The sequence below is a fragment of the Paroedura picta genome, chromosome 5 (genome assembly GCF_049243985.1).
Source record: "Paroedura picta isolate Pp20150507F chromosome 5, Ppicta_v3.0, whole genome shotgun sequence".
NCBI classification, from domain to species: domain Eukaryota; kingdom Metazoa; phylum Chordata; class Lepidosauria; order Squamata; family Gekkonidae; genus Paroedura; species Paroedura picta.
The window spans coordinates 118,093,537-118,119,902 of NC_135373.1; the positions used below are offsets into that span (position 1 = coordinate 118,093,537).

At 47.3% G+C, this 26,366-nt stretch overlaps 1 protein-coding gene across 22 annotated transcripts in view; it reads left to right on the top strand.

The window, feature by feature from the left end:
- The window catches only part of PLEKHA5 (pleckstrin homology domain containing A5), a 249,250-nt gene that overhangs the window by 207,413 nt on the left and 15,471 nt on the right, over positions 1-26,366 (top strand). For 12 of the 22 annotated variants that reach the window (XR_013231427.1, XM_077340114.1, XM_077340121.1 and 9 more), the window contains 9 exons: positions 3,440-3,559; positions 4,522-4,575; positions 8,256-8,336; positions 16,152-16,214; positions 17,882-17,962; positions 18,132-18,281; positions 21,335-21,436; positions 23,786-23,900; positions 24,435-24,478. Coding sequence is in view for 20 of the 22 variants with exons in the window: in XM_077340114.1 (XP_077196229.1) it covers positions 3,440-3,559; positions 4,522-4,575; positions 8,256-8,336; positions 16,152-16,214; positions 17,882-17,962; positions 18,132-18,281; positions 21,335-21,436; positions 23,786-23,900; positions 24,435-24,478 (810 nt within the window). In the remaining 2 variants the exon portion in view is untranslated. Of the gene's footprint in view, positions 1-3,439; positions 3,560-4,521; positions 4,576-8,206; positions 8,337-16,151; positions 16,215-17,881; positions 17,963-18,131; positions 18,282-21,334; positions 21,437-23,785; positions 23,901-24,434; positions 24,479-26,366 lie in introns of those variants that run through there. The other 10 variants (XM_077340124.1, XM_077340130.1, XM_077340125.1 and 7 more) reach the window with 3 other exon arrangements.

The window sequence follows — 26,366 nt, forward strand, 5'->3', positions numbered from 1 at the left end:
CAATTCATTCATAATCCCCGTAGGACACGGATGGCCAAACTGGCTCAGGGCAATTGTAGTCCATAGGCAACAAAGATGGTGAGGGGTTTGGAGACCAAGACGTATGAGGAAAGGTTGGGGGAGCTTGGTCTGTTTAGCCTGGAGAGGAGACGACTGAGAGGGGATCTGATAACCGTCTTCAAGTATTTAGAAGGCTGCCGTATAGAGGATGGAGCAGAGTTGTTCTCTCTTGCCCCGGAAGGATGGACCAGAACCGATGGGATGAAATTAATTCAAAAGAAATTCTATCTAAACATCTGGAAAAAGTTCCTGACAGTTAGAGCGGTTTCTCAGTGGAACAGGCTTCCTCGGGAGGTGGTGGGTTCTCCATTTTTAAACAGAGATTTTTAAGCAGAGGCTGGATAGCCATCTGACAGAGAGGCTGATTCTGTGAAGGTTCAGGGGGGTGGCAGGTGACAGTGGATGAGTGATAGGGTTGTGAGTGCCCTGCATAGTGCAGGGGGTTGGACTAGATGACCCAGGAGGTCCCTTCCACCTCTATGATTCTATGATTCTATAACATCTGGAGCACCAAAGTCTGCCCCCCCACACACACACACACACTCTTAGGCCTATATTAAGGAGTCTTGAAACTTTATTTTTGCGTGTTTCACAAATTAACATGCCGTTGAGCTGTTAATACAGCGGCAGAGGGAGAAATGTCAATTCCCAGAGCTTTTCATTAGTGCCGAAAGCAAATCATAGTTAGCTGGAAATGGGTGCTGTAGGCCGTTAGGCATTGTGTGCTCTCTTATGAAAAGAGCCTTTCCATGCACTAATTGCACGTTTTTATTCAGATCGTTAAAAATATTTTACTGTTCACTTCAGCGGTTATTTATTTGTGCAAGGTTTTTTATAAAGGTAAAGGTATCCCCTGAGCAAGCACCGAGTCATGTCTGACCCTTCGGGTGACGCCCTCCAGCGTTTTCATGGCAGACTCAATACGGGGTGGTTTGCCAGTGCCTTCCCCAGTCATTACCGTTTACCCCCCAGCAAGCTGGGTACTCATTTTGCCGACCTCGGAAGGATGGAAGGCTGAGTCAACCTTGAGCCGACTGCTGGGATCGAACTCCCAGCCTCATGGGCAGAGCTTCAGACTGTATGACTCCCCCCTACCCCCAATAAAACACCAACAGATACACAGTGGGGGAATGTATACCAGTCATGAGAACCTGCAAGCTCCTCCGGCCTTAAATATATCCCAATGTCTTGCTCCCTCTGCTGGATTGAATTAAAAATGACTATCAAGTTTTAAAATGTATCTTGGCTGCTTTCGCTTCAGCATTTGCATTGCCATTCAATGCCCTGAATTGAGGTGGGTCACCAAAAAACAGCACTGTTAAGGGGCATAGTCCATAGCTGTCCAGAACTCCAGTATGCCAGAACAAGGTCCACCTTGAACCAGAGGCCATGTTTTTTAGTGCTGTTAGAGAAGGGGCCGAAGAGCCTCTTGTGGCGCAGAGTGGTAAGGCAGCAGACATGCTGTCTGAAAGCTTTGCCCATGAGGCTGGGAGTTCAATACCAGCAGCCGGCTCAAGGTTGACTCAGCCTTCCATCCTTCTGAGGTCGGTAAAATGAGTACCCAGCTTGCTGGGGGGTAAATGGTAATGACTGGGGAAGGCACTGGCAAACCACCCCGTATTGAGTCTGCCATGAAAACACTGGAGGGCGTCACCCCAAGGGTCAGACATGACTCGGTGCTTGCACAGGGGATACCTTTACCTTTAGAGAAGGGGCCAAGGGACCAAGCCCTATGAAGATAGGTTGAGGGACTTGGGAATGTTCAGCCTGGAGAAAAGGAGGTTGAGAGGGGACATGATAGCCCTCTTTAAGCATTTGAAAGGTTGTCACTTGGAGGAGGGCAGGATGCTGTTTCCGTTGGCTGCAGAGGAGAGGACACGCAGTAATGGGTTTAAACTACAAGTTCTTGTTTTACTTCTTGTTTTACAAATGCTGGCAGGGGCTCATGGGAATTGTAGTCGATGAACATCTGGAGGACCACAGGTTGACTACCCCTGATTTAAGATGAAGAGCAGTTCCTCAGTGGATCAGGCTTCCTCGGGAGGTGGTGGGTTCTCCTTCTTGGGAAGTTTTTAAGCTCCTCATTGAAAAGCTGGTTCTGTTACCTTAGGCTGATTGTGAGTGGGTGGGCAGAAGGGACTGTGTCGGTACTTGGTTCCTGTGGCCCTTTCTTCCATGCCCAGGGAAATGCCAGTCACCACTTTGGGGTTGGGAGGCGAATTTCCTGCAGGCCACACTGGCCAGGGATTCTGGTTTTCTTGGGGAGGGGGCATCATCTGGGCATGAAATTGGGGTCACTGTGGGTGGGCAGGTAGTTGTGAATTTCCTGCATTCTGCAGGGGGTTGGACTAGATGACCCTAGAGATCCCTTCCTACTCTATGATTCTAGGATTCATCCTCCAACCTCCTCCTCCGCTTAAGACGGAGGAAGGTTCAGAGCCATTAGAATTTTAGAGACCGACAAGGCATAGAAACGAGAGTCACAGTTATTCCAAAGGGAGTTTGACTCCAGAAAACTGATACCCCAAAACCCTCGATCTCTAAGGTTCTCTTCGGCTCAGATTAAAATGGAGGAAGGCTTCACGCTTTGCTGCATCGAGCAGCAGGATACGGGCAGGATCCACTCCAGTGCCGTTTTGCGGCTCAAGAAGCCATGCTGTTTTAAGGTTCTTCTCGTTCGCTCATTTCGTAGGGATTATCCCGAGAAACGTCGGTTCTGTTCTCTCGGGTGGTTTAATGTGTGCAGTTCTGGGGGCCTCGCTTCAAGAAGGACGTAGATCAAATTGAAAGGGTACAGAGGAGAGCGACGAGGATGATCTGGGGCCAAGGGACCAAGCCCTATGAAGATAGGTTGAGGGACTTGGGAATGTTCAGCCTGGAGAAAAGGAGGTTGAGAGGGGACATGATAGCCCTCTTTAAGTATTTGAAAGGTTGTCACTTGGAGGAGGGCAGGATGCTGTTTCTGTTGGCTGCAGAGGAGAGGACACGCAGTAATGGGTTTAAACTTCAAGTACAACGATATAGGCGAGATATCAGGAAAAGAATTTTCACAGTCAGAGTAGTTCAGCAGTGGAATAGGCTGCCTAAGGAGGTGGTGAGCTCCCCCTCACTGGCAGTCTTCAAGCAAAGGTTGGAGACACACTTTTCTTGGATGCTTTAGGATGCTTAGGGCTGATCCTGCGTTGAGCAGGGGGTTGGACTAGATAGCCTGTATGGCCCCTTCCAACTCTGTGATTCTATGATTCTATTATTCTAATTCGGTGTATATAAAGCGTGATAAACAGCGTTGTCAGGGTCGAGTTGAAATGCGAAGCCTTGCTCGGGCCGCCACTGATAACTTCTTTTCTCCTCCTTGCCTCCCCACGCGGGACTCTTCCAGCCAGAGGAGCTCACGCTGCTGCTCATAAAGCTGCGAAGGCAGCAAGCCGAACTGAGCAGCATCCGGGAGCACACCCTAGCGCAGCTCATGCAACTCAAACTTGAGGCCAGCAGCCCAAAGGTCAGCCGCGAATTGATGTCTGTCATGCGTTCCGTCTTCACTAATTCCTCGCCATCCCTTCATCCTGCTTTGTGCCGCGGATGCCCACCTCCTCCTCTTTGAGCTTTCAGAGTGCCACGGTTGCCTTGGCGACCTTGGCAGTCTGCTATTAACCCTTTGAGCTCGGACGGCTTTCCGATCAGGAATTGATTGGCCACTAGGTGAGAGAGGGTGGTGGACTCAATGGAGCCCTGGTCAGATGGAGCAGGGATCTTCTTACGTGCTTGAGCAGGGGTAGTCAACCTGTGGTCCTCCAGATGTCCATGGGCTACAATTCCCATGAGCCCCTGCCAGCGAATGCTGGCAGGGGCTCATGGGAATTGTAGTCCGTGGACATCTGGAGGACCACAGGTTGACTGCCCCTGCTCTTGAGTACATGGCACTTTAAGAAAGGCCAGAGTCTCCATTTGACCCACCCCACAAGTTGTTCAAAATGCGAAGCCAAAGTAGGTAAGATTGGCGGTTGAGCCCATCTGCCCCTTACAATCTCAACAGTTATAATGGCTTCTTATCGTTGACATTATTGGCAATGACAACTCCAAAGAAGGAGTAGTGCGCAAACGTTTCAAAGGGTTCATAGCTGTCCGCGTGAATTCAACATGCCCACGCCGGTTTCCCTTCATTTACTCATAATGTTATCATTTGCATAGCTAACGTGACTGAGTCGTTCGCAGTTGCAAACCGCTGCTTCCTGAAGCGATGCTGAGTTTTTGCGTTTATTGGTCCTTCACGAGGTCAAAAGTGAAGTATCGTTCTCGCCTGCATTCGGAGCACTTTGACGGCTTGTGTAAAATAATAATAATAATCACAATTGAAATGGTTGCAATTGGAATGTATGTACTCTTTCCCAAGTGACCTTTTCACGTCTTTTCCGTGTCTGTCTCTTTCTCTCCCCCTCCCTTCCTTTCTGTCTTCCTTGCTAGAATGAGATACTTTCTCATCACCTTCAAAGGAACGCCATATATGTGGACCATCAGGTGGGCTTTGCGGCTTTTCCTTCTGCACTTATTTCTAGTAAAAAACGTACTGAAGCTTTGTTTTCCTCCCTTAACCTGTTCTTCTTGTTGCTTTTGGGGTCCCTTTAAAGATTTACGGGCCAATCCGTAAAATGGTTTCTCCAACCTGAGAGCACACCATTATGAGAACAGGCACTGAACCGTCCCTAGAGATAGAGCTCAAAACGCTTTCGGGGGAAATAGGATAGACAACGTCCTGTTCTTGCCCCGATAGCAACCAGTCTTCTGATAGGACTAATGCCGTTTGTCGTCTCGTATTTGAATGGGAACCCTGATGTACACCTTGCTACTAATGGAGGATGAAAGTGCATTTAAAAAAAAAATCTGAGCAATCCAAACACAAAATGATGTTATTTATGATATCCGACTTTAGGTCTACCTTATCTCAAACATTTAACTGAGAGAGTTAATGCCCCTTTCCCAGCTCGGTCGTCTCTCTCTTTTAGGTAACTATTTCTTCCTCTATCACTATATAGGATAAAAGTTTAGGATATATAGTGATCATCTTTTTATGCCTATTGAGGTGTCAATGTAGCAGCTCAATGTTCATTCCAGTCCTGCTCTACTTCTGCATCCTCCAGTGGGACCATCTGTTTCACTTGCTACACCCTAGATCAGGGGTAGTCAACCTGTGGTCCTCCAGATGTTCATGGACTACAATTCCCATGAGCCCCTGCCAGCATTTGCTGGCAGGGGCTCATGGGAATTGTAGCCCATGAACATCTGGAGGACCACAGGTTGACTACCCCTGCCCTAGATAATGGGGTGGGTGTACATCGCATGCCTATGCATTTCCTTGCCACACAGGACTGGGGGCTGCAGACCGAACATGAACACGAACCAGGGTACACTCACGGAGCCAGTCCCAGCTACTGCCCATCCCAGGCCTCTTTCTGTACAATGTTTATTTTTTTCCTGCACACTCTATTGGTTGATTCACTGTGCATACTACTTCCAACATACAGAAAGAAAAAAGGGGGCTGTGCTATGAAAAGCTATAAAAGATTCGTTGATTTTATTTTAAACGGCAGTTGGGAAAGGAATTCAGTAATAAAAGATTCGAGAAAGTCTATGCTTTCTTTTGGGATTGTCAGTTTTTATCCTACGTCAGTAAGCTTGATAAAGAAACTGTTTTAGGAGTAGGCTATAGGATTAAACCTCGACTCATAAATGAAGGGCCAAAGTATATGATACGGTTTTTGTACCTGTTGGGTGTGGACCCAACTAACCTGTCTGGTGGTCACATAGAAGCTGTGGGGAAATGCATTTTTCAAGTTCCCTGAAGCCCAGCCAGACTCAGGATGATGCAGTAGGGGAAGGTGGAGATGTTGACTCTTCCCCCTCCATATTTTCTTGAGCTGAGATAGTCCGGATGGAGCACTTTGCCCATCGTCAGTGCTGTATGTGCATAGAATGTTTCATGTTGATCTGGCTTTTTTTTTAATGGTCATGGAAGGGTTTCCCTGTGCATAAAACTGTGACCCCCCCCCCCGTGAGGTGGGTGAGTCTGAGAGAGCCCTGATATCACTGCTCAGTCAGAACAGCTTTATCAGTGCTGTGGTGAGCCCAAGGTCACCCAGCCGGCTGCATGTGGAGGCGCAGGGAATCAAACCCAACTTGCCAAATTACAAATCAGTGCTCCTAACCACTACACCAAGCTGGCTCTCCTAACCACTGCACCAACTTGCTCTAGTTGGATGAGTGAATTCAGTGGCAAATGCGATCCACAAGGTGACTCAAGATGGCATCCAGATAGTCCCACGAAACAAATGAAAATGTACATGTACAGCTTTAATCGAAATCACTACTCAGAAACAATGTTTGGTAGCTGCTTCAGGAGATCCTCCCCAAATACATGGTTGACTCTTTTTTTTTGGACCAGCGGTCGTTGGATCCAGTCCTTCTGTGAAGGGAAGACAATAGGTTGGATCTCCCTCAATCTGTAGCTCAGAAACAGTGTTTGGTAGCTACTTCACAGGCTCCTTCCCAGATATATCACTGACTTTTTTTTCTGAACTGTGGATATAGGATCCAGGCCTTTTGTTAAAGGAGCAAGGGAGTTAGGTCCCCCAGACCACGGACGCAAGGCTCACAGATATTTTCTGCATTCTTTTTTTCCCAGCATTCCTTTCCAATCCTTGAAAAGTTTGTTTTCTGTTGGTGGGAAGAGGGCATAGAACAGATCCATGCCCTTCACCACCTTCTGCTGACAGGTTGTGGGATGCAGCTCATTATGTGGGATGGGTCTGTGTTGCTCTCCCCGTCCCCCTTCCCCTAACCCTACCATTCCTCGGGGTCTGGTAACTCTCGGGAACAGAGAAGAGGGAGGACAAAGCCGGTAAAAATTGCTTCCATAATCTTGTCATGTTCACTGAAGGGTTTTATCCAACTTGGAGTGTTTTTTTTAAAATGTTATGAATAGTAATTAATATAAATGATTGTTACACGGTTATGCAAATTAATATAAATGATTGTTACACAGTTATGCAAATGGTTACAGCTGAAAATTTGAACGAGAAGGGCAAATGTGATATATACTCGGGCAGGGGGATGGTTGTATTCACATCATGTTCTTTTTTAACAATCGTGAGAAGACTTTGGTAAATCTCTGACATGACCATTCCCTGTTAAGAAAGGTTGAGATTATTGCTATACCCGTTGTGAAAATTGGCAGTATTCTCATCGGCCTAAGATGTTGACTGTACAATATTCCTATTTCTCCGTACCACAATGTAGTCCTGGCGTGTCCCAAACCAACGGACTTGTTTTTTCTTTTTGGGTGGTATCAGAGGGGGGAAAAAAAAAAGAAACCGCTGCCCCACTATCAAAATAGCAACTCTTTATATAATAATCCTCAATTTTGCTTAGTAAAAATGAACTAGTCCCAGCTGTTCTAAGGTTACCATCTTTTGACTACTTCAAACTATGACAAATTCATTATGACAAATTTTAATTTAAATAACCCCACTGTTTAAACCAGGGGTAGTCAACCTGTGGTCCTCCAGATGTCCATGGACTACAATTCCCATGAGCCCCTGCCAGCATTTGCTGCCAGTGGAGGAGCGGGGTTTGCTGGCATTTGCTGGCAGGGGGTTCATGGGAATTGTAGTCCATGGACATCTGGAGGACCACAGGTTGACTACCCCTGGTTTAAACCATGATAATTGCTACTTGCTAGGAATTTCCCTAACCTTCCAGCCCAAAAAGAGGATATTTTCATCAGTTTTTTTTTTTTAAGAGCCAAAAAGAGGAGCCCAAAGCTGTTCTGTGCCCAGATTTTCGTAATTGGTAACAACCCCAAGGCAATTCAAATCTGATGAGTGCTTTTTTAAAAAAACTGGTCCTTTATCTGTATTATCCATATTTAATTTTTTTCAAAATCCAAAATGCCTGTTTGTGATAGAAGTTGCTCAGCGTCCCAGGTTGTAGGTCATCCTCATTTGGCCCTCCCTGCTGGGGTGTTCTCGTGTTTTCTGGTTTTTGAACTGTACAGTTTTCTTAAGTGGGAGAGGCAATACAAACTGCTGCAACTTAATTAGCACACGGACTGAAGTAGAGAGGCTATATTTACAGTGTCGTCTTTCAAATCTAGCTGTGCTGTAAACTGATGTTTGCTGTATGCTCCTCCCGATTTGAAATAGATGAAAGAGAATGAACCTTTAATCATCATGGTTCACACTATGATTGAGAACTCGGCGCTAAGACCACAACTGTACCATCAAGTAAGGTCTTGGACAGTGAATGAAATTGCTTATTCTTATCATCTGCAAATTTTTTTCCCCACCCTCAGTGACAGTTTTTGGTTGTTTCCCCCACCCTCCGGTTTACCCATAACATCGGTGTTCCTCCTATTTGTTTTGGAAAAACCACAAGTCATCCGTGCTTTATAAAAACGCTACGATGTCGTTAGCATGGCTTTGCTCAACATGCCTCGTCATTGACTATTGAGTGTACTCCTTTCGGAGAAAGTTCCTCTTCCGGACTGTTTGGCGAGCGGGTTTCGTCTACAGGGAGAACCCAGTTGATTCATTTTTTTAAAAAAAATTGCCAACAAGCTTCCAACACGTGTCTTCGCATGGATCGATGCAATTCATTCTCCCCACCCCACCCCACCCACCCCGGAACGTCTTTCTTTTGGCTTAACGCTCAAGCATGCCAGCCGTGTTTACCTTGTCATTTCTGGCAGCTTCTCGTTTTAGGAATGGGGTAACTAATTGGTGTCGATTCAAGCGGGGAGCCATGTTGGTCTGAAGTAGCACAACAAAAATTTGAGTCCCATGGCACCTTTAAGACCAATTTGGGACAATGAAATTGTTATGTGATGTAAGTAAGTATGTGGTGCTGTCTAGAATCTAACTCTGCTCTCAGGACGGGATAACAAACTCAGCACAGGTTGTCATTTGTGGGGATGCTTCCCTGCTTGGGTGGAGATGGATGAGGCTAGCAGCAAGTCACTTTTCATTATTTCTTTTCACCACTGGGAAAGTGTCTGCCATTAATCACTAACCTTGACATTTTTATTGCCCCAGTGTTTTTGTGACAATTGAAACCAAAAGACTTGATTTGCTTGGCTAGCAAGGAATGATCATACTGCGTATTTTGAACGTTATGATGTCGTTCCCTAATTTGCTGCCAATTTACTTTCTCCTTATATTTGTACACATGATCCCTGTTCCATCGTCTGGGGAAGTGTGCATGCCCACGAAAGCTCACGCTTGGAATAAATCCTTGTTAGTTTTAAAGGTGCCGTTGGACTCAAATTTTAATTGGTGTAAGTTCTTAGACGGCTTTATTTATTTATTTATGATTGCCTACTTTTGCAGCCCTTGGGAGTTCCAAAGGATCAAACTGATTCTGATCCGGGGCCCTCTGGCTCCTAAGGGAGTGCATTCCAAAAGTCACAGCAAACAAAGCTGGTGATCAAGTCATGGTGACAAATGTTCAGAGGGGAAATATGCTGAATGGAAATATAACATCCATGTGTCTAGAGTGCCACTGGTGTAATAATTTGTCCTGGATCTGATGTAGATGCCAACAGAGATGACCCTGTTATCCAATCAAATGTTCTTTTTCTTAATCTCATTTTTCATAATAGCAGAGGGTTGGATTGCTCCTCGAATTCTGTTGGCCTTGGGGGTGCAATAGTCAGCGATTTCTCCTTCCTGAAGCAGCCCCCAGTGACCCTGTGAAAATGCTACTTTAGGGGGGACAGAGAACCCCAGGAATATCTTGGAGGGAATCAGAGGTCTCTCACGGGGGGGGGGGGGGGGGGGAGACTGACAAAAGTCATCCTCATTTCTTGCACCCAGAGCAGTGGTTCTCAACCTTCCTAATTCCGTGACCCTTTAATCCAGTTCCTCCTGTCGTGGTGACCCCCAACCATAAAATGATGCCAGTGTTCTTCCCCAGAAATTAAACTGAAACTGACCAATGGCGTGAAGAGCCATGGTTCAGGATTGTATATAAATTGGTGGGCGCCTTCAGAAGGAGTGGCAACCTTGGCAGACCCCCACCCCAAGCTGCTCACCCGGCCGCAACCCCCTGTGAAAGGATCGTTCGACCCCCAAAGGGGTCCCAACCCCCAGTTTGAGAACCGCTGACCCAGAGCATTGTGAGATCCAACCCACTGTTTTCATAGCCTCTAGGCTCCAGGGCTGTAGCCCCCAACACCGAGTGGCTTCGACTCCTGCATAAAGTTGCTGACTCCCAGCCTCGGTGAATGGTCTTTTTGTTTTACTTTAACGGCCACGGGATGCTAACATTGGCAGAGACAGCTTCGGTCGCCGCAGCTACGAGGGGAAAAGCTGCTCCTGCCAATCGTTTGCAGCTGTTAAACGCTCCAAAGACTCAGCGGCCTTGCCAAGTGCGGTTTCAAAACTGCACAGTAGAGAGGACAGTACGGTGCCTCATCCAAGCAGAGACCGGCGATGAAATGTGCTCCGTGCCACTGTGAATTTTGCTCAAACATGTGCTTCGTCAAATGCTCTCTGTGCCATTACGAATTTTACTCAAACATGTGCTTCGTTAACTTTTTAAGTTAACATTCTTCCCCCCCCTCCTCCCACATCCTTCCCAACCCGAATGATTTAATTTTTTTTCCCATAAATTCGGTGCAGAAGAAACAGCATGAGATCTTCTCGAAACGAAGCGAAAGAAACATATTGGGTTCCTTGTCTGCCACTTGGCAGAGACTGAGCGATGCGTCAGTCGGTTCCAGCCAAATTTGTTTCCCATCTTATTTGCCAAAAGGAAAGTAGAATCTCTAAGAGAAGTTGCCCACGTTGGAAGGAGAAACATTAGAAGACCTTTACGCAGGCAGAGAGAGCTTTTCGGCATTTTGTGTAGCTACCTAATTATATTGGACTCACTTTTCATCAGAATGGAAGGGATGGAATCACATTTCATCGTGTACACAGGGTTAGTCCCATAGCTGTTTCGGCTGGGGACGGGAGGGGACTTCCTTGCTGTTCCTGAATGTCTGATACTTTCTAGGCTTTCTAGAAAGTCTTTCAAGGGGCATGTATTTGCATGACAGCACTGGTGTGTGGGGGGTGGGTGGGGTTATTGTCCTCACTGTTTCTGATCTTGTACGCGCACCACAGAGAGGAGGGCAAGAGCCAACCACCTCTGCTCCTCTCTTGCCTTGAAAACACCATGGCTGGGGTCCTCAGAGGGTTACCAGGTCAAGGTTGGGAAATACCTGGAGATTTCGGGGGTGTAGTCTGTGGATGGTGAGTTATGAAGAGAGGATGGACTTCAGCGAGGCATAATGTCATAGATCCCACCTTCCCAAGCAGCCATGTTCTCCAGATGAATCAGTTCCCATCTGCTGGAGATCAGCTGTAATCCCAGGAGATCTTCGGCTACTACCTGGAGGGTGGCAACCCTAGGTCACCATGGGCCTCTTTCAGTACATTCTCTCTACTCCCGCCACACACACACAATCTCCCTCTTAAAAATCAGATTGTACAGAAAGAAAAATAAGCTCAAGTACAAGAAACCAATCTGAAAAAACACGAAAGGAAAAGACAAAACTTAGTTACAGGGTCTATCGCTTCACAAGCAGTGATTCCCCAGCAAGGCTGAAAAATCTGAGGACTCCTGGGAGAAGCCCCTCCCCAGTGGGGATCACAAGTTCTTGATCCCGCCACCGAGAGGAGGAGCTTATCCCAGGCATAAGACTGGAGAAGTGGTTCCACCGTAATTTCTTCATTAGTATAAGAGACATAGGAATATGTAAAGACGAAATTGGAGAAGGAGATCTCTAGCCTTTTGTAGTTCATAAAACCACACCCTGAGTCACCAAAGCTTGTTCTGTAACATTCCCATAGGACTTAAAATAGCTGGAAATACCTTACGAATCGTTCACAGTGACAGCTGAATAAAGAGAGAGAAACCGGTTGGAAGGGTAGGTCTACATCCAGACCAGCTGGCGCCTTAAATGAATGAAAACTTCTTGTTCCTTCCACCTGTCCGTACATAACACATTCTTCTCCATGGGTCTAAAGCTTGCCTTAGCTTCGGATAGTTTTGATCTTCCCAATGACCGTTTACGCACTGGAGGTTTCATGCTGGGCTGCAGGCTGGAGTTTTAGTCGTGGCAGGTTGTCCCACCTCTTCCTGCACCCACCCGGGGGAGCATTTGGCCCAGTGCACCTCATCCATCCCCAATCTGTGCTCCTGAACGGGAGCTGGGGCAGTGAAGTTCCCAGTGCATAAACGGCCAATGATTGGAGGGGGGAAAGAGCAGTAGCCCTCATTGTCACCTGTCACCAGTGTGTTTGCATTCTGTAGATCACGTTTAGATTAGACGATGCAGTCCTTCTGCTAAAACAAATCTGTTGCTCTTGATTTTCCATCTTCAGACAGTTCTTGCTTGCCCCCAAAGGATTCTGGGACAAACTGCAGGTTAAACTGGCTGGAACTAGGTGGGGCTCTTCTGGTTTAGATGTTCACCCAGTTGCAGGTGAGGTCCAAGTGCCTCCTAAAGCATGACAAGAAAAAAATCAGTAGAGAGAGGCCAGCTGTCGTAGGCTTGTTCAGGCAAGCGTGTCTGCCATTATTGATCTTCCATCTAAAGCATCCTGGGTAACCTTCCAGAAAACCCCAGACTTGCACAGAACACAGTTTGAAAATGACCAAAATGATTGCATCGTAGATCTTTGATGAGTTCTTGGCACCTTGACAACTTTCTGTACATTCATTGGGGTTTGTTTGTTTTTTAGCCCATGGGGTTGTAGAAAATAGTAGCGTTTTGTCACCCTAGGCTTAGTTTTAAATCATGGCTTCTGCAGTCCTGATTGTGAAGCACTATCCTATTTGAAGCTATGTCGTTGAAGAAAAGGTTGAACGGAGCCTATCGATTTTTAGAACATTCAATAGCCATTTAAATAAACAAATCATATATCATTTTCTGAGGAAGGCAGGTGGTTATCAGTGGTGTGCTGGGTAGGGCGAAGGCTAATTTAGGCCTAACAAGCAAGGCATTAGGGGAAATGTTCAGCTTTGCTTCAGCCCCCATTAAAAGTTTAAACTTAAGCATTTTTAAGACTGTACACCAGGGGTCCCCCAAAATGTTACTCTGGATACCATAATATTTACTGACACTCGGGGCCCACCAGATGTTTTTTAGAAAGTGGGTGGGACCATGTGAGACTTTAGCCAAGGAAGGTTTCTGATTGGCCACTGGAGATTTAATTGACTGCAGATTTTTTTAAACAAGGGTCTTTGCTGTGACCGCCATTTTGTGATTGGCTCCGCCTCCTGCACCGGCCATTTTGTGGCTGCACCCACCGCCACCCTGTATCAGAATTCCAAAGATGGGGGACCCCTGACGTACACATTCACATTGCTTGAAAATAAATGCATTTCCTTGTCTTTTTGACTGTTGTGACCTGGGTCAGGTTCATGTTGGCCATGTTTGAGCATTTTTTTTAAAAAACGAAAGAAAGAAAAAGATATTTCCATTCTTCAATTCTTTCTCCTGTCAAGATGGAATCTGTGATAAAAATTCGAGTGGGGTTTAAAAAAACAAACAAACAAACAACCGAGCCCAGCTAGGCACCGAACTCTCTACGCTGTACCAAATTAAAGACGTGTGACCTTCATTGACGGGCAAAGGTGCTGTGGCTTGTTCACCCTCCGGTGTGCATTTCTTCATTCAATGTTCATTTCAACTAAAGGTTTCTTAATGTGGCTTTAACACACCCAAGTGCATTTGCATGAGGCCGTGCCCTTGAAACGAGACACTTTTTTAAAAGGCTTCAGAAGGTCAGATTCTGTGGTTGGAATGCTTGTATGGCAAACCCCTGCCTCATCCTTGCATTTGAAGTCCCCCCCCTTAAAACCAGAGCGAAGGCTTCGGCCATCTTGCTAGGCTTCGGCCATCTTGGTCTGTGCATGCATGTGAAGGCGGGAAGGAGCATGGGCACTGGAGAAGTACGCCTTGATGCCAATCAAGTGCCAAATGCTTGTGTCTATAACCAGAGCAGATGCAGCGGCCCCAGTTCCCTAACCCTGGTTTCCGGAGTAGGAGTATGCCCTAGTCTTGCTTTTTTTCCCCCCCCATCACGCCTCCCTTCCCCATGTTTGCTTTCGCCGTGGTGTAGTCTTGTGTCCTCATTGGCTCTGATCGACAGATTCTCTCGCAACTAAGGTTTGCAAATCCTGGGTAACGGCAGGGGTCGTTTTTTCACGAAACGGTCACCCGGGCAATTGTTTCGAGCCCTTATGCTACATCATGGTTAAGGTTTCACAGGGGTAGCCGTGTTGGTCCGCAGTAGGAGAGCAAGATTCAAGTCCAGAAGAACCTTAAGGAACCCAACAAGTTTTCCAGGGTCTAAGCCAGGGGTAGTCAAACTGTGGCCCTCCAGATTTCCATGGTCTACAATTCCTAGGAGCCCCCTGCCAGCGAATGCTCTATTGATCCAGCCCAAGGCTGAATTTGCTTTATCAGAAGGAATCAGTGACTTGAAAGCTTACGCCAGGGGTAGTCAAACTGCGGCCCTCCAGATGTCCGTGGACTACAATTCCCAGGAGCCCCTGCCAGCATTCACTGGCAGGGGGCTCCTGGGAATTGTAGTCCATGGACATCTGGAGGGCCGCAGTTTGACTACCCCTAGTCTAAGCTTTCAAGAGTGTCAACAGTATGTTCATTGGGTATCTGACAAAGAGAACACAGTTTGTTCCCGGGAGAACTCATTGGTCTTTAAGGGAATCATGACAGGGGAGAGAGAACAAGAGTGATTCTCTAGCATGCTCTTCATCTCCTAACCAAGCTTGGGAGGGGAGTTTGTAAGGGAGGGCAGCGTCTAATTTGTTAGTACGCAAGGAAATCAATACGCGCCAATGGGCATCCATATAAACCCAATCAGAATTGTTTTTTTTGCAAAAGCAGGTGGAGGCAAAATAAATGGATGGCTTGGCATTTTCTTGTCTTCAAGCCTACGAACTGGCCTTTACTTTAAACCGCCAAATATAATGGCAAGCTCTAACCTTGAGAGGGAAGCAGAGATATCCCGGATAGTCAGATAAGAGAATCTCAGGTGCCTCGCTTCTAGGTATCTTGACTGTATTTTTCCAGCCTGCGGGAGGGAAATAGCCTTTAAGCATGCACTTTTTGAATTATCTGGTTTGCCTTCCCAGCAGCCTTTCGTCAGCATAACCTCATGTGAATATCGCTTTCGCTGTATCCAAATCCCTGCACGTGTGGACTGAACTGCGTATCCCCCCCAGACTGTTTGAATAAAGGGCTCAGCCGTGCAGAGCTTTAATTAATATTTCTGGAAAGCCTTATTTTAAGGAAATGAAGCTGAGGGAGTTGTAGCGACCGAACCAAACGTGCATTCTGCAGGAGTGTGCGTTTGTGGTTTTCAGTATTGTTCCATCTAAACAGGAAAGCCATTTCTACGTTTCCGGGGGGGGGACAGGTGGGATAAAAGCAGAACGGAGGTTCCCTGCTGAGAATTCTCCCCTGGGGGGGTCTATTCACTCTTCTTTAACGGCATGATATGGAGAGCCCGTTTTTACCCACTCCTTTAACCGGATGCCTTGATAGTCTAATTCAGGGGTAGTCAAACTGCGGCCCTGCAGATGTCCGTGGACTACAATTCCCATGAGCCCCTGCCAGCAAATGCTGGCAGGGGCTCATGGGAACTGTAGTCCATGGACATCTGCAGGGCCGCAGTTTGACTACCCCTGGTCTAATTGGACTGCAGTCAAAATGCAGGTCTCCGTTTAGAGGGAAGGATTTTGATCATCTCAAATAGAAGCCATTCCAGCCTCAGCCTTGGTTAAATTTGAATAGCAACAATCCGGACCATTTCTGCACTCATTTCCTCCTTCTGACATCCATATTCGGCATTCCGTTAGGGGTTGGATTGACGCGGGGTGTGTTGATTAAACGTCCTCGAGCCTATTATGTGCTTAACATTCAATCGGAAGTAATTCACGCTTAATTAAATGTTAAGTTTAGGATGAACGGTGTGGTGCGCGGTTCCGGAGAATTTGTTTGATGGTTGTGTTCTTCCTTATTATAGCTGTCACAAGATGAATGTCGGGGTACTTTGTACAAATACAGATCGGAAGAGCTGGATATTGATGTAAGTAGCTTGTGCTGGGTGCGTGCCAGGTCGGGGCGCTTGTGGGCTGCTCTAATTTCGGCTGGCTGGTTTTACCCGTGTAAGAACAGGAACTTCCCGTCTGGCTCTTGGCCTCTCTCTCAGACTTTCTGAAACGGCTGAGAACAGCCTGTGCGGGAAAGGCTACCCAAAAATGTACCACGTTAAACTTAGCCACCCCTGTATGCTCAGGAACACTGAGATGTTCTCAAAAGTTGGATATAAGAAGAGCTCTGTTGGATCAGGCTAGAGGGCCAGCATCGCACAATGGCCAACTAGTTTCTCTGGGGGGCCAACAACAGGGTAGAGAGGCCAAGGCCTTCATAAGAACCTAAGAGCATCCCTGCTGGATCAGACCAGAGGTCCATCTTATCCAGCATCCTGCCTCACACAGTGGCCAACTAGTTCCCCTGGTGGGCCAGCAACAGGGCCTGGAGGCCAAGGCCTTCATAAGAACCTAAGGAGAGCCCTGCTGGATCAGACCAAGGAGGGTCCATCTAGTCCAGCATCCTGCCTCACACAGTGGCCAACTAGTTCCTTTGCAGAGCATAGAGGCCTTCCTGAGATGTTGCCGAGTAGGTAACTAGGCATCACAACCATTACAGTCTACTGCTTGGAACACTGAATGGTCGCCCTCTTCTCCTCTATGCCAGCTTGGTGTAATGGTTAGGTGCATGAGCTTATAATCTGGTGAGCCGGGCTTGATTCCGCTCTCCTCCACATGCAACCAGCTGGGTGACCTTGGGCTCGCCACAGCACTGATAAAGCTGTTCTGATCGAACAGTAATATCAGGGCTCTCTCAGCCTCACCCACCTCACAGGGTGTCTGTTGTGGGGAGAGAAAAGGGAAGGAGAATGTAAGCCACTTTGAGACTCCTTCGGGTAGAGAAAAGCGGCATATAAGAACCAACTCTTCTTCTTCCTCAGTAATATCAGGGCTCCCTCAGCCTCCCCTCCCTCACAGGGTTGTCTGTTGTGGGGAGAGGAAAGGGAAGGTGAATATAAGCTGCTTTGAGACTCCTTCGGGTAGAGAAAAGCGGCATAGAAGAACCAACTCTTCTTCTTCTTCAGTAATCTCAGGGCTCTCTCACCCTCCCCTCCCTCACAGGGGGTCTGTTGTGGGGAGAGGAAAGGGAAGGTGAATATAAGCCACTCAGAGTCTCCTTCAGGTAGAGAAAAGCGGCATATAAGAACCAACTCTTCTTCTTCAGTAATATCAGGGCTCTCTCAGCCTCCCCTCCCTCACAGGGTTACAGTTGTGGGGAGAGGAAAGGGAAGGCGACTGTAAGCCCCTTTGAGAATCCTTCGGGTAAAAAAAGCAGCATATAAGAACCAATTCTTCTTCTTCTTCAGTAATATCAGGGCTCTCTCAGCCTCACCCACCTCACAGGGTGTCTGTTGTGGGGAGAGGAAAGGAAGGCGAATGTAAGCCACTTTGAGACTCCTTCGGGTAGAGAAAAGCGGCATATAAGAACCAACTCTTCTTCTTCTTCAGTAATACCAGGGCTCTCTCAGCCTCACCTCCCTCACAGGGTGTCTGTTGTGGGGAGAGGAAAGGGAAGGCGAATGTAAGCCACTTTGAGACTCCTTCGGGTAGAGAAAAGCGGCATATAAGAACCAACTCTTCTTCTTCTTCTTCTTCATGCTAGACGAAGCTGAGCCGATTGTGCGAACAAGACAAAGTGGTTCAAGCGCTGGAAGAGAAGCTGCAGCAGCTGCACAAGGAAAAAGTAGGACAATGATATTTATTACTCTCCCCCCCTCCCCGCCCCCCCCTGGAAAAAAAGGATGTTATTTGGCACGCTCATTATCAGGATACTGATAAAGCAAAGTAAAAGAAAGAAAGAAAATCAGCCCAGCGAGGCGGAACATTAAAAATTACTCTTTTTATTACCGCAGTACACGCTTGAGCAAGCTCTGCTCTCAGCCAGTCAAGAGATAGAGATGAACGCAGAAAACCCGGCCGCCATCCAAAATGTCATCTTGCAGAGGGATGATTTACAGAACGGGCTTCTCGGCACTTGTCGGGAAGTGTCTCGAGCGACCGCGGTAAGTAATGGGATTCTTCTTTCGCTAGTAAAACGCAGCGGTGCATGCAGTGGCGACTCTCAGTGGAGGGAACTTTTTTTTTTTTTTTAATTGCCCATCGACAGGTTTGTGCTCTATTACAGCCAAACACATCTTAATGTGCCCTGAGTTGTCCCGTCAATTCCTGGCGTCCTTCTTTGTTCCTTCTTTGGTACGGGGGAATGACCGTGTCTTTATTTTAAAACCGGGGAGGGGCTCCGGCTGGCCAGAAGAGTCTCTGCTTTGTATCCAGAAGAAGAAGCTGTTTTTTGGTACCCCACTTTTAACTACTTGGCGGAATCTCAAAAGCAGCTTACAGTGGCCTAGGTTCCTCTCCCCTGTGAGGCTGAGGGAGCTCTGAAAGAACTTGGACTGGCCCAAGGTAAACCCAGCCGGCTGCATGTGGAGGAGGAGCGGGGAATCAAACTCAGTTCTCCAGATTAGAGGCCGCCGCTCTTAACCACCACACCAAACTGGCTCTCTGGTCTCAGGTTCAATTCCCAGCATCTCCAGCTAAAAGGACCAGGTAGTAGATAATGGGAAAAAACCTCTGCCTGAATCCCTGGAGAGTTGCTATTCCCGCAGCCCTTAGGCAAAACTTCTAGCACAGGTGATATGTTGTTAGGTGTGAAGTTGTGTCCGACCCATCGCGACCCCATGGACAATGGTCCTCCAGGCCTTCCTGTCCTCTACCATTCCCCGGAGTCCATTTAAGTTTGCACCTACTGCTTCAGTGACTCCATCCAGCCACCTCATTCTCTGTCGTCCCCTTCTTCTTTTGCCCTCGATCGCTCCCAGCATTAGGCTCTTCTCCAGGGAGTCCTTCCTTCTCATGAGGTGGCCAAAGTCTTTGAGTTTCATCTTCAGGATCTGGCCTTCTAAGGAGCAGTCGGGGCTGACCTCCTCTAGGACTGACCGGTTTGTTCACCTTGCAGTCCAAGGGACTCACAAGAGTCTTCTCCAGCACCGGAGTTCAAAAGCCTCAATCCTTTGATGCTCGGCCTTCCTTATGGTCCAACTTTCACATGATGACAGATGATATATGGGGTACCATTGTGTATAAACACCAATATTTCCAGCCTAGAAAAGACGCAGGCTAAATTTTTTAAGATCCCTGCTCCAAGTACCAACCAGCATTTCCAACGCTGCAATCCGGGTGGAAACAGGAATATATTCTGTCCAGACCAGAATATGGATATGTACGTCCATGTACTGGTTAAAACCGCTTTTTTCCCACAAAGGGTTTGCTCCATCTAATGATGTCTGATTCACTGGTTGTACCCTGGTTATCTATTCTTGAGAAAAGACTCTGCCCATATGGTCTATCAAAACAGTTAATACTGTCTCTTGGTTACAATCGAGCAAAGGTGATAATAAATCAAAGGATCTTGGATATCCACCGCCAACAAGACTTCCATAAAGTAAAAAATCCATTTTTCCCAATGCCTCCACTTAATAATTTGAGGCCATTACCTTACTTATCTAATCTAGTTATCCCAGACCATAGGAGATCATTTACACTTCTCCGATATAACATGCTTCCATTCGCTTTTAGAGAAGGCTTATTCAAAAAAATAGAGCCTCTTGTGGCGCAGAGTGGTAAGGCAGCAGACATGCAGTCTGAAAGCTCTGCCCATGAGGCTGGGAGTTTGATCCCAGCAGCCGGCTCAAGGTCGACTCAGCCTTCCATCCTTCCGAGATCAGTAAAATGAGTACCCAGCTTGCTAGGGGGTAAACGGTAATGACTGGGGAATGCACTGGCAAACCACCCCGTATTGAGTCTGCCATGAAAACGCTGGAGGGCGTCACCCCAAGGGTCAGACATGACCCGGTGAGGGGATACCTTTACCTTTATAACAAAAGACCCTATCTTTAATTGTGTATGCATCTGTGAGTATAGGAGTATTGAGACATCAGAACACATATTACTCCAATGAGGGTTATACGAGCAAATCAGGAGAGAACTTACTTTGCCACCCCCACAGAATAGGTCCAACTCGGAGGCTATTAAAGACATGTTGTCAAATAAACACCCTGAAAGAACTTCTGTGGTTGTCAGATTTGCATGGAGAGCAATCAAAACAAGGAAGAGCTGGGTGAATTTGGAGCAACTGAGATAGAGATATAGTCTCACTTGCTTGAGATAATGTTTGTGAATTTTAAAATGTAATTTTGTTGATTCTTTCAGCTGGAATGCTTTAAATTTTATGCTGTTTTAACTACCAACGAATACTTTTATGTACATTGTAATTTGATTACTGGTCTAGCACCGTAATAAAGACTATGATTGGCTGTTATATATTACTGTTTGATACAAGTTTCATTGTTAAATAAGTTTTATATTGAGCTAGGGGCCAAGCCTGTTGCATTCAGGAATACAACAGGCGCTAGATTGGGGGGGTAGAAGAACTCTGCAGATGCCCTCTCCCTCCCCCCAAGACCTGGAAAGGCTGCAGGCTGGAGGCCCCCGGGAAGGGAACTCACCAGCAGGGGCAGCTCTCACACAGCAGGGATCTGCAGCCTCCGAGCCTCAGAGGGAAGTGGAAGGAGGAGGGGATGGTCAAGGGTGGGGGACTGAAGGCAATTGGCTGGCCACTGGACAGACAGGCAAGCTGGTTGGATGAGGAGGCCCTCGGGCGGGACAGCCGCCCTGAGTGGCACTTAAGCCATGAGACCAGCTCCTCCTCCGAGGCCTTACCAGAAATATATTAAGTGGAACAGATGTTCATTACACTGTACTGCATATGAGAGTTATAATGTAAATCACCCTGAGCCAAAAGGGAGGAAATTACTGATCCAACTTTTCACTGGGTTGTCACATGGCTCATCGCTTGGGTGGTGCCATATATGCACGAGCTCTTTCTTTTCGTGTTCCACACCCAAAGGAATACTTAAACGCATGCGACGTTCACTCCAAGCCCAAGTGCTACGTTCACCGTTGGCAATAATTATACTGTCATAGCAAATATCTCCTTTGCCAGAAGGGCTAAACCATCAGAATTGACACACGCTTCTGCTTTTCTCTTCCTTTCCAGGAACTTGAGCGGGCTTGGCGAGAGTATGACAAACTGGAGTATGATGTCACGGTCACAAAGAACCACATGCAGGAGCAATTGGAGCGGCTGGGGGAAGTTCAGGTATGGCCAGAACCTCCGCTTCCTGTGACAGTATTTGAAAGGTTGTCACTTGGAGGAGGGCAGGATGCTGTTTCTGTTGGCTGCAGAGGAGAGGACACGCAGTAATGGGTTTAAACTACAAGAACAACGATATAGGCTAGATATCAGGAAAAAAATTTCAGGCAGAGTAGTTCAGCAGTGGAATAGGCTGCCTAAGGAGGTGGTGAGTTCCCCCCCACTGGCAGTCTTCAAGCAAAGGTTGGATACACACTTTTCTTGGATGCTTTAGGATGCTTAGGGCTGATCCTGCGTTGAGCAGGGGGTTGGACTAGATGGCCTGTGTGGCCCCTTCCAACTCTATGATTCTGTGATTCTATGATTCATTCAGTAACAGCATGAGTGCATTTCTGCAGGGGTGCACTTGATGGGTGTGATCTGAGAAGATGGATCGGCATACTCTCCTTTTCTTTTTGTAAAAAATAAATCCTTGAAATGCTGTAAAGCGAATGGCGGTAACTGCTGTTTTAATCTTGCCAATGAACAGAAAAGAGACCCGTGGCGAGGAGGGCGGAGCACGAGAGAGGTTTGTAAAATGAGGCACGGGGTAGAGAGAGTTGACAAACAGAACTTTTTCTGTCCCAAAATACAAGAACTCAAGGGGATCCAGAGACTCTGATGAGCAATGGGTTCAGGACGGGCAAAAGAAAATACCTTCTTTACCCAGCGGTTGATTAAAAGCTGGAATTTGCTGCAAGAGGTTGTAATAATGGACACAGGAATAAACAGCTTTCAAATGGGATTGGAAAGATTCACAGTGGGAGTTATTTGTTTGTTTGTTTGTTTGTTCAATTTATTTCCCACCACTCCCTAGATCAGGGGTAATCAAACTGCGGCCCTCCAGATGTCCATGGACTACAATTCCCAGAAGCCCCTGCCAGTGAATGCTGGCAGGGGCTTCTGGGAATTGTAGTCCATGGACATCTGGAAGGCCGCAGTTTGATTACCCCTGCCCTAGATGGCTCGTGGTGGGTCACAATGTCTTCAAACCCCATTAAAACTCCCAGTAAAAGACTTAAAACCATCCCAACATGGCGGAAAATCCCCTTCCTACCCCCTATTACTAAGGGAGAGGGGGGTGGAGCAGGAGGTTGCTGGCTACTATTTTTAAGCTGTTTTTTCCCTTGTGTCCATTATTATGACCTTTAGAATATTTTGATAATCCCACCGTGCTTTGAACCTTTGAAGCAGAAGTAAGAAATGGGTGGCCCAGTTTATTCTGGAGCCTTTGTTCTCCATGGACTTGGGCTGTGCCTCAGTACCAAAGCATCTGTTTGACATGCAGAAGATCCCCGGTTCAATCCCTGGCATCCCTAGCTAAAAGGAGCTGGTAGCCGGTGGTATTGAAAGACCTGAGCCTGAGACCTTGGAGAGCCACTACTAATCTCCGTAGACCAGGGTTTCTTGACAGCCCTGGAAGGGTTTTCTGAATGAGTGGGAGTTAATTATTTTTTTAATATATTTTAAAATTTGTTAAACATTGATCGGGGGATAGGACCATATATAGTCATGTTGACCTGCCCCCCCTCCACCTCCCAAAATGGCCAGTGGTGGGCCTGGAGGGGGTGGGGAGCGGGAGGGGCCCCAGGTGGGCGTGTCCACAGCTATGCTCTCCCTTTATTTATTTATTTTATTTATTTATTTTAGATTTTTTGTGCCGCCCTTCCCTACGGCTCTGGGCGGTTGACATAAAACATTTTGGAACATTTACATAGAACAGTATCAATATCAATATAACAATAACATAACAACTTGAACAGCATTTTGACAACAGCAATAACTTTGGTATAACTCCCTTGGTAGGTTCGACCCCTCAGTCGGGGGGTGGGGGACCTGTAGATGTTATGGGTCGGTCGGCCTCAAGCAAATGCCTGGTGGAAGAACTCCTTTTTTGCAGGCCCTGCGGAATTGTGGAAGTTCCGGCAGGGCCCTGATCTCTTCAGGGAGCTCGTTCCACCAGATAGGGGCCAGGACCGAGAAGGCTCTGGCTCTTGTTGAGGTCCGATGTGCCTCTTTAGGGCCAGGGATCCGCAGCCAGTTGGAGGTGGTGGAGCGTAGAGCTCTTCTGGGGGTATAGGCAGGGAGGCGGTCTCTCAGATACACCCCCCCAAACAGGCCTCTAGTCAAGGTTCAGACAGGCAACAGCAACACCCGGTTGACCTGTACCTTTGGAGAGATTCTGGGCTGCAGGGGACCTTTTAAAATAAAAATCCAGGCACATTCAGAACAGAGGACTCTGCTGGCAATTAATCCTTTTGTCCTTGGAGGCGTTTTGAGACAAACAGTCAAGATTCTAACGTTTCTCTCCAACAGACGGAGTCAGCCGGCATCCAGCGTGCTCAAATCCAAAAGGAGCTCTGGCGGATTCAGGATGTCATGGAAGGTTTGAGTAAACATAAGCAGCAAAGGAACAGCACCGCGGAAGCAGGTAAATCAGCATCTCCTGCTTTTAAAGGTAAAGGTAAAGGTATCCCCTGTGCAAGCACCGAGTCATGTCTGACCCTTGGGGTGACGCCCTCTAGCGTTTTCATGGCAGACTCAATACGGGGTGGTTTGCCAGTGCCATCCCCAGTCATTACCATTTACCCCCCCCCAGCAAGCTGGGTACTCATTTTACCGACCTCGGAAGGATGGAAGGCTGAGTCAACCTTGAGCCGGCTGCTGGGATCGAACTCCCAGCCTCATGGGCAGAGCTTTCAGACGGCTGCCTTACCACTCTGCGCCACAAGAGGCTCTTCTCCTGCTTTTAGAAGCTAGCAAAAAAAAAAAAAAACACCCCAAAAGCACCCCTAAACTCTTAAGGAATGAAACGGTCTCACTTGGCTAAGGACAGCTAGGTTTCGCAGTGACCCCAAAAAAGAAAATATTTGAGCTGTTTATACAGTGCAAGAGGTACATGTCAGCGCCAGGGCTTTGATCCGTGACTCATTATACAATGTTTGTGTTTGTTTGCTTCAAATAGGTATCCTTGCATCAAAGGCTTTTTCATCTAAGTATAAAAACGAGGTATGATTTTAGGGTTGTTTTTATTTATTTGTTTATTTGTTTTTTTTTTAAATCTTGCTTAACCAGAATCGCTTTCTGAACTTTAAAAGCTGAGACTTCTATTCATCCGTTTTCTACAAAACGTTGCTTGGGTAATGTGCTCAAATTGGCATGTTGAAATCCACAAGGGTGGCTTCGTAGTCAGTTTGTCAGCCTAAGCTCTGGGAGAGCTGTGTTCGAATCCTTACTCTGCCGTGGAAGCAGACTGGGTGGCCTTGGTCCAGCAGCGTCCTGTTGCCCTGCCCTATCTCACGGGGTTGCGGTGAAAGCAAAATGGAGGAAAGGGGAATGCTGAAAGCTATCTTGCGGCCCCATTGGGGGAAAACGGGATGTAAAACAGAGCAAATAAATAGTCCATTACTGAGTTAAAGCAGAAGGTCTGGCAATGCAGTCTGGACACTTTTATGAGTTCTATGATTTCTTCCCAGTTTGTTTCAGGAGGTAGCCATATTGGTCCCCAGTACAAGAGCTTGATCCAAATCTAGTAACCCCTTAGAGGCTGCTAAGAGTTTCCAGGTATAGGCTTTGACTCTCAAAAGCTTATACCAGGGGTAATCAAACTGCGGCCCTCCAGATGTCCGTGGACTACAATTCCCATGAGCCCCTGCCAGCATTCGCTGGCAGGGGCACAAGGGAATTGTAGTCCATGGACATCTGGAGGGCCATAATTTCTCGCTTATATGTTATAATAATGTTCTGGAATGCCAATAAGTGGAACGAACAAACGGACGAGCTTATACCCTGAAACTCTTATTGGCCTCTGAAGTGCCACTGGACCGAGATCTAAGTGTTCTTAGCGGCAGATCCAAAACCCGAGCCATCCTCCTGCCGCTCAGTAGCACGCCCCACAGCCCACCTGCTGGGGAAAACCAAGGAGTAACAAATACCTGTGGTATCTCAAGGGTGGCAGCTGCTGAATGATAACATTTGTCACCTGGGGTGAGCCCACGCAAAGCCACCAAGCTGGACAATACCCCATCATGGCTCAGACCTCAAGAGTCCATAAGGGAGCCCCCCACCAGGCGGGACCGTCTACCCAAACAGATCTGCCCAGGTGTACAATATCATTAAGTTGTGACAATGAAAGCATGCATGTGCAAAACAAAAAAAAATAGGTCTGGGGAGAGGGGGAGGTGTTCATAAAACTACACCACCAGACCCACCAGGCAGGGAAGTTTAAATCAAGTTGGGCCAGCATTACGGAATCCATACATAAAACCCGCCAAACAAGGCCAGCCCTGAGATGACTTGGGGTCAGCCACTGCGGTATCCTGAAGCTCCTTCCCTTGCCTGCTTTTCCGCAAAGGGTGGGAAATGCCCCCAAGACCACTCTGTGACCCATGGCCACAATCCCGCCACTTTAGGTGAGCCTCAATTGCATTTGGGCAAGCAGAGAGGAGACGGTTGGATCCCACCTAGATTTAGAATCATAGAGTTGGTAGGGGCCATACAGGCCATCTAGTCCAACCCGATGCTCAACGCAGGATCAGCCCAAAGCATCCTAAAGCATCCAAGAAAAGTGTGTATCCAACCTTTGCTTGAAGACTGCCAATTTCTGCAGGTGCAAGTTCCAGGCGGGGCAGTTTTCACTGATTTCCTCCTATTGTGGCAATCCAAAGCACCCCCTGAAATGCTGCACTGGAGGAATTAGGGACCCTAGAAATAGTGTGTGGGGGTGGGGTTGAGGTCTCCCAGGGGGCAGCAAAAATCTAGGCAGGATCCAAAGTAACAAGGTTATGAAAGTGACATACAATAAACGAGCACCTACCCCTGCGATGCCGAAAAAACAGCAAACATTACTCCGGAAACTCCGCTTTATAAAAAAGCTGATGTCGTGCTGAGTTGAAGG